Genomic DNA, 12,652 nt, shown 5'->3' on the forward strand with positions numbered 1-12,652 from the left:
TAGATGTATCAGTAATCTATAAACACAACTTTAAATGACTAGTTCCAACATTTTGCAGATTCAGCAAGCATATGACTCATTTAAAATGAGTACTTTTTTATAATTACTCATAATTTATGTGTGTCTATATGTGTGTATTTCTATGTAACTATACATTTGGATGGATTTAGATATAGATACAGTTTTTATACAGATGATACAGATATAGTTTTTGGCTGCCTGACTGTTCAATCTGGAGAATGCTTGTTTGGGTATAGTCAGCCATCAGCAAAAAATCCTATATTGCTGATACTATTTCCCATGTGAACAAGCAAGCACAAATTAAAAAGCTATGAGCTGAAATTGCTACGTAATAACATTCAGTGATATCACTTACTTGCCAATAGTACCTAAGCTGACTTAACCATTCAAAGTCAGATTCATCGCTAACTTTTTTATTAACAAGTGATGCGAGGACATCTCTGGCATGAACATCCAGCACCACAAGGGCTCCCAGGGTAACCCGATTCTGCTTGGACAATTTGCCACGGACCAAGGTGACAATATCATCAATTTGGGTGTTGCATTTTTCCAAGTATTGCTCAAGAGTCTGAAAGAAAATAAGATAATGATCATTCGATAGGATCAGAATCCTTTTGAATAAAAACACTTTGAACTAGCATGTATTCAAAGCATTTTCTACATTTTTATCTTGATTTTCCATATGATATAATTTTAAAATATTTTTTAACACAAAGAATTAAGTGAACAAGCCCAATCTGGCCAGATACCCTGTTTTTTTGTCTACCCAACATTCCTTCCCTTCCTATTTCCACTCCTCTGTGCTCTATGGCTCTTTCACTAGTACGCAGTTGGAAGCTGTTGCCAGCCTTTATCCCACCACAGAATAAAACCTCCCAGGGAGGAGTAGAGATGAAAGACTACAATGAAAGTGTCACGCGGCAGCACGAAAGCCCTAAGATCCTGTTTCCGACTGCTCCCCCTTGGATCACATGAGTCCTTCTAGTACTCCTGCGTACGATTTCCGAGTAGTATTTATGCCACTCAAATGTAAAGATGCTAATGAACACCTAACATTATAGTTTGTGGTGAACTAATGCCAACCCTGAGGATGAGACTTGCTTTGGGGTCTCTTTTCTGGTGGGTAAATGTAATTAGTAAGTTAAAAGAAAAAGAGAGAAGAAGGTTAATGAAAATCCAATTAGAAGCAATAAAAACTGCTGTGCTTAAGGGAAGCGCTGATACGCTCCAGCAGACTGATGTGGTCGCTTTCTTCACTGCAATAATATTTAATAAACATTATGTACCACTGAGTGTATTTCACTCCTTTAGGGCCAGTTACATGGCAGCAATGAATCTGAAAGTGAGGATATAGTGTTGGGGATGGCAGATTGTTTCTTTAAGGGGTATCTTTTTTTCATTTTAAGGAATCTTTTTGCCAAAAGTTTGGTGCCTGAACACTGTGTCATTTTTGTGACTTACATGATTAATTGCTATTAATTTACTTCAAAAGTAGTGAAAAATGCACTTCTATTCCACCTGTGTTTAAATAACCATAAGCATTTAAATTCTTGGAGCCAATTTGTGGATTTAAGTGTTTTGAGTGCAGGAGTTAGTAAGAACAGTTGTGATCCTAGGAACAAAAGCTCGGCCTGTTGCACATCCCAGTTTCCTCATCAGTAAACGTCAAGGTCTCTGAGAGCCTCACATCCTGTAGTTCCACACAAGACATTAAAAAATTTTTAAGTTTGGATCTGAAAGTAAAAATCTCATGTCCATAAGGACCTGTTACTGCTTACACTAGCAGAATATATTTTTAAATACTAGAAAAATTGATTAAGAATTAAAATTTAGCTTCAAATTGTGGTAACCTGAGTTCTTTAGGAACTATGCTGTATGAATCAATAGGAATTCAGATAAAGTAGATTGAAAAAAATGATCACGTTGGTAGTATTTGTTACATATTATTCCCGGTAAACCATTCTGTACAGTGAACTAATGAATCTGAAGCTAACTACTACCATATTCAGCCAAAATAAACCCTACCTGGAATCAAATGTTTTTATTAGACCTAGATCCTTCTACATACACAAACACACACTGACCAAAATCACATCGATATTTGCAACCCCCTCCAGCTGTGACAGCTGTGATTTTTTTCATTCATTGTACCGCCCCCCTGCCCCCATAATGCCTCACACAGACTAGTTCCACGATCAACATTCATTGAATAAAGAAACGGAGACACAGATCCTGAGGCGGACAGGTCCTCTGGGAGTGCTCTTATGGCATCTAGCTCCAGACAACTTGGGATGTTTGCAGAGAATGGAAGTGTCCAGTGTTCTGTGAGGCTGCCAAGAGTGTCCAGCTGCTCAACCAAAGTCATCACTTTCACATGTGAACCACACAATAATTAAGGGAAAAGTTAACAACACGTAGAATACGACAACACGTGCTAGCCTCCTATGACAGAGCCACAGTCAGTGGATGGAGGGCGTACCAACACAGGTTAATCACAAGCAGACAAAAAAAAAAAAAGAATTAACTTTTAAAGGCACATATAAACCTTAACTTCATACCATAAAACAGCCAGGAAAGCACCATAAAACACAATGGAAGAGGGCAATCGGGCAAGGAACAATACAAAGACTGACTTGCTAACTCTTGCTAAGCTACCGCTTCAGAGGACCTCAAGTCTGTGAAGCTGAGTCACCCGTGAGGCACAGGTTCTCGTTTAGGCTTTCTCTGTGATTGGCTCCATATCTGTACCATATTACAGGAGTGGGAACAGACTAACAAATGTGTAAATAACTAACTCTATCTCAGTATCAGCTGACACTGTTGTAAACCAAAACACTCTTTGTACCTGTATGCAATATGATGAGAATTACAGGCAGAGCAGATAGTTTTGAACAGAGGACACACTGAGAAGGTAGTTATTTAAACTACCTGTCCCTTCAGATTCAAATAATGCTTGGGAGTTAAGTAGAAGCATGAAAGGATTATAGTTAACACTTTAATGCTCTACCTCAACCCTTACCTGTTTCAGTATTCTTAGAGTAAGACCAGAAAAAAAATATGGTTTTGACAGAGGGGTAGAGGTTTGATAAACACTACATTGAAACTGAAAAAAAAAATTGGAAGATGCCCACAAATGTAGCTGATTTGCTCACATTTGCTTCTTTGTCCCCTGCAGACGATTTCCCTGTGGAGGTGAGTAATGAAGCTGGTGGTCCGGGGAGCCAGCAAGCAAAGAGGGAGATACAGGACGCTACTAATTAATTACTAATATGACTTTAGTACTTTCTCAATTCATATTCCCAATATATTAGAATATTTAAAATTAAGTATCATTCAAAATGTTAATAATTATTTATTCAAAAGCTGTACATTAAAAATAAGATAAAAGTAGTCTACATGAGTCTGAAACCTTGTCTCCAAGATATAAAGGAGAATTATCCTTTATGAGTGTTAACACTTTATTTCTAAAGGTACAAAAATGTATGTAATGACAAGACTGAGACTCAAGCACCCTTGACTTTTTGAGTGGAGTGTCTTTCTTTATAGTAACTACTGAAAGAATGCTGACAAACCTAGGGGTGGTAAAAGCTTACTTACCTCTTGGCCCGCTGCAATAGCTGCTTGTACTTCTGACGTCCAGAAGGTTTGGGATACACAGAGAACTGTCTGTCCAGGCCAGTCCCTTACCCAGTTAATTCGTTCATTCTGTACATAGGCAAAAATTGCATCTTGAATGACCTAATGGAAAAAATGCGACAGATGAACAGTGTCACACTTGAATATGCTCTACAATGAAGAGCTAAACACCAGCAGATTCATTCAGACTGCTCAACTCTTTACATCTTAGCCAGTTATAAAGACTCAAAGCATAAGGGTAGGCTATTCAAATTCAAATTAGTGCATATACTGGCGAGCAAAATAAATATATTACCTAACATTTTATTTTGCTGACATATGATCAATTTGTGTGAAATACGTTATATCAAATATTTATTGTACCAATTGTAGCCAAAAAATATCCTAGATACGTTTGGATCAAAGAGGCACAGGCGGTTTTATTGCAAAACATAAATTCAAATACTTCCAAAATGAGATCCATCAAATTCATAGACAATAATTGCCTCTGAACTCCATCAGCTCCCTGGTCAGCCGTGTGCATATGTGTACATGCCCTCTCAGGGAAGCCACACAATTTCTCTAAAGTTCCTCCTGTGTTTGCGGGTCTCACTCCCTGTCAATTCTGTAGTTTGATACCCAAAGCAATGATGGCAGGAACTAATAATGTACAATTCATTCATGGAGAGTTGAAAGCTGTAAAATCAGGAAGTCTAATTCATGTACTTTGCTACATATGTTTTCAGTGCATCCATGTTTTTCTACCAGCCATCAGGGGGTACTATTTTCATGTTTATGTACTAATCGTAAATAGTAACATCATCTGTGAGGTGATACCCATTTTAATGTCTGAATTTCAGGAAAAATGTCAAAATTGAATTTTTTCCTGTGAAATATATAAGAATGAGTGAGACTTTTTGGATTTATAGTCTAGTTAGTATATCTATGGAGTTGAACGGAGATGCTATTGATAGTAGAGAAAATTTGCAAGGCCAAGAAAGCCACAGAAAGGGCAGGTGAAAAATGAGCAACAGAGAGATGGGAGGCACATAGGAAATAAGACAGAGTAGAGATATGCCAAGGATGGAATACATATGTGTTCTAGAAGGACATATTTGTGTTGTGGAGAGAACAAGAGGAAGACATTAAAATCTAAATTACAAACTTCTATATAGTTGGATGAAGAGAAATATGATTACATGAAGTTCTATAATATATGTAAAATGTATTACTATATCTATGTATATGGTATACACATATGCACATGTATGTATATATACACGCATGCATGTACATATGTGTGTGTCTATATACATAAAAATGTATATTTGGGGGTAGCAAGCTACATTAAACTCATGATAACCTAGAATAATAAAGGGGTAAATGTGCCAAGAATATGACTTTTTTATTTACAAATGACATAAAATTCACTTAATTCAGGCATGCAGTAATCTTTCAAATATGCAAATACATATAACACAACAAAAGTAACACATGTCTCTCCTATTTGTATTTACACTGCATTTGCTTGCATATTTCACTGGTACAAACTTACACATGAACATTTGCCACCTACACAGTTCCTTGCCACCCCTTCTTAATGCTCTGAAATGGCAACTGAAATATTTTCTTTTAATACTTTGACACACAAAATTAAAAGAATAGTTGAAATAATGTATGTCTAAAATAATGAGTTTTCACTGTATATATCAATTAACCAATCATATAACCCAATTCAGTGCTGCTTATTAGTGGTCAAAGTGGAACTCATTTACATTATTAACATCTACAAAATGGGAATGCTATTTCTCAATACTTACCATGGTTTATGAAAGCTCATCCCCTTTGGCCCAGTGGTCCTCACATGAGAATTATCATAATCAAATAAATAATTCAATCAAATACACCAATTATATATGTAAGGACATTCATTATAATTTAATCCCTAGTAGGGAGAACTGGGAAACTGCTCAAAAGATTTTGCATCTATTGGAATAATATTATGTAGACAGATATTAAACAATATTGTAGAAGAGAAAGAAGCACTAAGACTTGTGATATCCATTAAGCATCTAGATTCTAATTATTTTTTTCAATTATGTATGAATCTGAAAAACTAATGAAAGCTATTGTTGATTAAGACCTAGTGCCATATTTCCTTTGCATTCCTGCCCTCACGCTCCCCTGCTCAACCATGATTTTTATTCTTGATAAGGAACTGGAATGCCAAGTCCACACTATAGTAAGAAATGAGTTTAAGTGCTCAATCAATATCAATTTGTGGCCACGACTTGAAATTCTCCTCTTACAAAAATAATTACAAATGATTGGGCAATAATATGTTTTATGAGAGGATGTGGGAAAATGTGAAATTAGCGCTAGTAGCAGGATCCATTTGTGGTTTTCTAACATTTTGGTGCATGTTTTATATGCACACAGAACAGAAGGATTCATCGCAGACACATACAAGTCAAGGAGATTGATGAGAAAGTGTAGAGGGGTGGCTCAGGAGACAGGACAAGCTAGACTGTGCAGACTAACTTGTGTCTAATTAGTAACAAAAGCATTAACATGTGGCTGTAAGAAATGAGACAGACTCATGAGCAAAACCCAAGTGTCCTCTAGTATGGACAGTATTTTGTCCCACTTTTCAAGTGAGGCACTATAAAATTAGTATCCCAGACCATATCTTGGTCTTTAACTATCCATTATAATTAAATTGGTAACTTAAGAATCAACTTCTGTCTAAATAACAGTGCATTTATCAATGACACATTAATATTCCATCATCTTTACTAGAAGTAATAATAAATACAGCCAGCTACCTTGTGGATGGATTTAATCATAACTCTCTCTAACTCAAGCAACCACTTTTCCACTTGACCTCTGGCTTTGACTGTTGAAATGGTCTCTATGAGTCCCACCACTTCTCCTTCACTGCTCTTCATGTGAGTAATGTCTAAGGTTTCTGTAAATTCTAACTTTGCAATTCCTTCAAAGCATTTCTTCAAGTGAGGCTGCACTCTGTCAGGGAAAAAATAAACATTTAAGAGAATTAACCAAATTACAGCAATTCCTTAAATATCAGTGTTCTTCGTGCACCAGTCCTCATTCCAAATTCACAAATGGGCATTATGTGTTAGGCCCCTGCTAGATGCTGCTGGAGATAAAGTGCTGGGGGAAAAAAAAAGACACAATCTCTCCCGGCATGGATTATACAGTCCCGTGGGAGGTCATCATTAATTCAATCATCACAAAACGAACTGTAAAAGTACAATTGCAAAAAGAGCTACAGGGGAGACTTCCATGAGGCTTTGTTTCCAACACAATGAGTTGAAAGATTTAAAAGTAACATAAGGAGCAAATGAATCTTGACTAAGAGATAATATACTAATCTAAAAAATCTTCAAATACATAAAAGCAGTCATTTCAACCAGGATCCTCAGACACTGCCTGCAAAGGATGGACTAAGTTTAATGATTTAAGTACTTAATAGGTTACTAAATCAACTGTTTTGAAGTTACCTAACTTTAGTCTTATTAGTCTATTGTAATATAGTTGGAACTGACTAACCTTTCATTTTTGGCACATTACCAATAACCAACTGAATACATCTTTCAAATGGGCAATAATGAAGCAGAGTATAAAAACTCAGATGGAAATCTGGGCCTAAATTGATCTCTTTGTCTGAATTACTTATCTCCTATTTTTAAGACACAAGACATAAAGTTAACTGTTTCACAGAATCTATTCTGTTTATTGTGTTCTATATATTGTTATAAGGAATCAGGCCTTAGCATTGGGGAAAAAAGTAAAAAAAATCTCTTCTATACTCGTGCTAATAATCTGTTAGAGAAAATCAAACATAAACAAATAAAGTATACTACAACCCAAGAGAGATGGTAAAAAGTATGCCAAAGGAAAAGAAGGCCAAGAAGGTGATCCATGAAAGGTGGCTAGGGAGTGCTGGAAGGGGTTGCCATTCTCAACAGAGTGGTCAGAAAAGGCCTGAGTGGCAGGTGTTTGAGCAGGTTTCCACAAACACACGCGGGAGGCAGGAGAAGTCCTATGAATATTTGGGTAAGGAGCATTCAAGGCAGAGAGAACAATACACTGAGGGAGGAGACTGCCCCTTTTATGGAGGAATTGCAAGGACTGTTGCAGAGTGAGCAAGAAGAAAACTATTGGGAGAAAACTAGTAAGAAGAATAATGCAGAATCACCTGTGTGGGTCACTGCAAACCATTGAGGGCACTAACTTTTATTCTGAATGTGATAAAGAAAGGTGACGTGTTCTGTAAACATCTGTTAGGGAATATGTGATAAAATAAGAAATCCACTCTGAGAATCATCACATTGGGAAAAATATCATTCAATGATATCACTTCTGTTTTAAATAATTATCTTAAGTTGATTATTGATAATGTTCACAATAGTGTTTTTAAAAGTCATTCTATAAACATTATTCATAAGTACTTATGTTTTACCTTATTCTAAAAAGTAAAGTTAAGCAAATAAATTTGGCCATATGTTATATATGTAAGTTACTTACCTAGTAGGATCTTTAGTCTCAGATAGTATCTCAAGAAGTTCATCATTAGACAAGAAAAAGAATCTCGGGAAGAAGAGACGTTTCTTTTCCAAATATTCATTGAGTCCTTTAAGAATGAGTTCCAAAAGTTCATTAGATTTTTTCAGCCTTTCCAGTATTTTCTCAATAGTTACAACTGTCAGAACATGTTTATCCTAAAAATAAAAGGGAAAAGCACTCAACTCAAAAATATTATATACTAACTTTATATTCATACTACATTTGAGCTTATGTCTTTAATCAAACAAAGCTTATGCAAAACTTAAAGTAAATATTTATTTTTAAAAAGTAGTCTTGCCTAATCAATGCCTTCTTAATTATGTAAAATTGACATTGACTGGATTCTCAGTGTTGGTCACAACTTCTCATTGTAAGCTGGAAAGCGTGAGAGCTAGAAAACGAGCAAGAGGCAGTGAGAGCTGGGAGGAGCAGGAGGGAGGAACAGGGGACTGACCAGAAGGATGGGGGACAAAAGAGTTTGAGTGTGTTTGTCTCTCATTCTCTGGGGGAAAGTGCTCTAAAAAGATGTCATCGTTATAATTATTATTTTGAATATTATTCATATCAATAATAATAAAACAACACAGCCCCTGTTTTGTAACTATAGATTAAAAAAAGTAAGGGTTTGGGGTCGAAGAGCAAGGAGTTTTAGACAAAGATCACGTGTGGCAGAGAACTGCACTTGGAACTGCATTACAGCACTGCTTGCTGAAGGACTGAAGTTCAAGGCGTGTTCCTCCTGAACATCTAGAGACTAGGACGGTTCTACCTTGAAGTAATGGATTTATGAATGTCTATCACATGAAATTGTCACTGTGAGTTGTTTGTTCTACAGTGATTCCAATAGAATCAAGTTTTTTTTTTAAGAAGCTTGTTTTCATGCTGTGGGATTCAAAATAAGAATTATGACCAAAAGCTGACCTTAAGAACTGTTACATTAAAAGAGCAAATGGTTTGTTAATTTCTTAAAATAACCATACAAATAACCACTGAGTTTATGAAATTCTTTAGAAATACATATAAAAATACAATGTAGATATTAAAAATTCTTTTTAATTTTTCTTTTTCTTTAATACATAATTGATGTCATCCAGGTCAAGTCTTGGTCTTATAATTCAAATTCAGTTTTCACTATAGACACCAATGACTAAGTAAAAAAAGTTATATAGGAAATAAGCTTAAAGGTGTTAAAAAAAAAAAAGGTGCTAAAACACACTGGGGTTTTTCATCACCAGGCCAAACAATAAACCTCATGAGAACACGCCACTGCATTTATTAATATAAGTAATCAGGCATTTTTAAAATTTATATAAAATTAGATCAAGAGAATATTGTTAAAAATTAAACATAGAATTGCAAAGTTAACTAATTAAACTTATATTTGCTACTCAGCCATGACTAAAAGATCAACCAAAAATGTCAGCCATAAATTGTTTCATACAGAAATTTTATTCTATTGCAGGAGTGTCTAAAGTATGTTTTTGTTAATATATAGTGAATGTGGCTGAAAGGGAAAGACATAATTTTTTCTTTGTTTTAAATTACAACAGTGTAACTTGGAAACACAGCAATTTAATCAAAGAACAAAACACTTATCATTAATACCTGTTTTCTCAATAAAAGAGGTTCATATGAAATATGAAACAGATGATTACATTCACTTATCTTTATAGAGACACAATTTTAGAAAGGCATTTTATTATATTTCCTAACAGTTTGTTTCAAATAAACATTTTTTAATGTTTATTTAAAAAGACACACAAAAAGAAGCACGACAGAGACTCGGTTACAATTTAAATGTGCAATTCACTCAATGACCGGATTGAATGGTACTCCAGTCTCTTTAACCCAGAAACCAAAACGCTGTTCTTAGAGCGCCACCTCCTGGAAAAACACGCCTTTCTCTGTTGGGGGAAAAACGCTGAATGGTGGCTCATAAATGTGAAAAATCCCTTTCCCAAATTAGCAACATTTGTTTTTATTCTCAAAGAACTTACTGCAATGTTGCAATCTTGGGTCTGAGATTTGAAAGTTAAAACAAAATTCAGTTATTTGAAACAACAGTTCATATATCTTTCCCTAGCTATTACAGTTACAAAAGAAATACCTCTGGAAACTCTCAGCATCCAAGTAAAAGAATTTTTTATTGAGTTCCTGAGCTCCACACTATTTAACCAGATTAGCTCAATGACTCTGAGCCAAACATGCTCGTTCTAAATAAACAGAGGCAATAATCTATGTACCTTTGTATACAAACTTAAAGTTTATATATATGAAAGAAATCATCTCATGACCAGAAACTAAGCTACCTTCACTCTCTTCCCATGAGAAGCAAGCACAATAAAGGCTGCATCAGATCAAGGAAAGCACAGACCTGGGTCCTAACCCACATTCCTCCTTATTACCTGTCACCTTGGGTCATTTACTTAACCTGTGTCTCTCTTTTCTTATCTTCAAAATGGGGTAAGAGCTCTCTCTAAAAGTTATGAGGACCAAATTCCTAATATGGTGCCTAGAACACACATACACTTGCAACTACTCTTTCTATTTTCCTTCCACGGCCAGTCTCTTAAAGAGAAAGGGGGAGGCAGACAGGTACTAATCTGGGGGAAAATGAGGCACTTACATCATTCAATCAGTTAGTATGGAGTTAAAACAAGTATTTTATAATCTGTCATCCTTTGGGTAAAATGTCTATCACAGTAAAATAAAATTGGCATTTAAGCCCCTTTAAGCACTGCCATAGCATCCTGGCACAGAGTGGGCATTCCAGCAACACTTGTTGAACACTTGGCTGGATGTGGGATGAGTTAAGCCTATAGAATAATACAGAGGAACTCAAGAAACATAGAGCGCTCCATGCTGGTCAGGCTGGTACCTGTTAGCTGTGTTCTCAGGACAGAACAGTAAGATGTTAGAACAGGAAGCCACTAGCTAATTCAAACTACACATGGTTCCCTTGACACTTTAATTACTTTTTATCCCTTGGAGGGGAAGAATAAAAACTATTAACTGTCATTGGTTTGGTAAAAGGGAGAATTATACAAATTTTGTGTCTTACCTCACAAGTATCACCACTCTCATCAGCTCAAATGACAATGTGTGGCTGATTTACATTTCTAAATCAAATGCCCGTGATATCAGGGGCCTGAAACTTTAATTTGGGGATAGAGAGAGAGCATTCTACTTATTGCTGCCAGGAAGCTTCACAGAAAGTACAGTTTCATAGACTTAAAGGCATTAAGCTCAAGCCAGGTCAGTAAACTTCTAGAAGCAAAAACTCCCTCATCAGAAATCCTTGGACAACAGGAAATGGTAAGATCTTTTAAGCAGAAGAAGGGAAACGTGAGTTCACTGAGTAGACACATAAGTCCCCTGACAACCCTGAGATCCTTTGACCTTACCAGGATTAAAAAGTTTTTCAAGACCCAAGATGTTTCTAGATTTTCAGACTGTAGGGCCCACTCATCTAAAAGTGAATTTTCAGACAAGGTTTCTCAGGGGGAAAAAAAACCCTCAGAATTCTTAGAACTAGCAATAATTCAAGGATCAATCTCAAATTAATTATTCATTCATTCACTCAACAAATGTTTATCAAGGGCCTGCTGCCTGTCAGGCACTGTTCTTAGTGCCTGGGCCACGACAGCGAACCAAACAGACAAAGATCCCAGCCTCCACGGGAGACAGACAATGAAAAATAAACACGATCATTCATAAATCAGACAGTACGTTAGAAGGTGATAGATGCTACAAATAAGAGAAAGGAGGAGTGCCAGGAAAGGCAAAGGCAGGTTTCTGTTTTAAATGCGGTGCTCCGATGTTAGACTCTATAAATGGTGATATTCGAGAAACAACTTCAAGGAAGCAAAGACACTAATTAGCTCTGCAGATATTTGGAGGGACAGCAATTCAGGAGGAGGGTCCAGTAGTGCAAAGGCTCTAGGGCAGAGTGTGTTTGGCATGTGTCTTTAAAAAAACAACAGCAAAATAGGAAGCCGGTGTGGCTAGAATAAACAAGCTAGTAAGGTGAAAACTTATAAGGACTGAGAGGTAAAAGGTAGGATGAACAGATCAAGAACTTCCTATTCCATGAAACCATTGATCAGTCTCCACACAGAAGCATTTCTCCCCTGGACACTGTGATATTTCCACTAGCAAAATAAAAAGTTGGGAAGCAAAATTGTGACTAGTTTATTGGGTGAATTGTTGAGAAGTATCATTCTCATCTTCACTCCTGAGTTCCTAGACCCATGAACCCTGCCTATGGAAGAAGCCGCATATTTGGATCTGGCTGAGAACATATACTATGTATCCTCTGGGACCGCACCCTAAACTTGCAAACTGCTGTCTTCCCACTGGTACAGCACTGAGTCTTCGACAGGAGACGTTCCACTTTTTATAAGGTCGACACTCACATCGGGACCTG

The 12,652-nt window shown here is 36.4% G+C and overlaps 1 protein-coding gene across 6 annotated transcripts in view; it reads right to left on the bottom strand.

The window, feature by feature from the left end:
- Window positions 1–12,652, bottom strand: part of DNAH7 (dynein axonemal heavy chain 7) — a 222,195-nt gene that overhangs the window by 149,375 nt on the left and 60,168 nt on the right. For all 6 annotated transcript variants that reach the window (XM_045198088.3, XM_045198089.2, XM_053918888.2 and 3 more), the window contains 4 exons: window positions 8,188–8,381; window positions 6,462–6,660; window positions 3,619–3,759; window positions 377–589 (listed from right to left, as the gene is read on the bottom strand). In XM_045198088.3, coding sequence (XP_045054023.2) covers window positions 377–589; window positions 3,619–3,759; window positions 6,462–6,660; window positions 8,188–8,381 — 747 coding nt within the window. The remainder of the gene's footprint in view (window positions 1–376; window positions 590–3,618; window positions 3,760–6,461; window positions 6,661–8,187; window positions 8,382–12,652) is intronic.

The sequence above is a fragment of the Desmodus rotundus genome, chromosome 2 (genome assembly GCF_022682495.2).
Source record: "Desmodus rotundus isolate HL8 chromosome 2, HLdesRot8A.1, whole genome shotgun sequence".
Classification (NCBI taxonomy): Eukaryota; Metazoa; Chordata; class Mammalia; order Chiroptera; family Phyllostomidae; genus Desmodus; species Desmodus rotundus.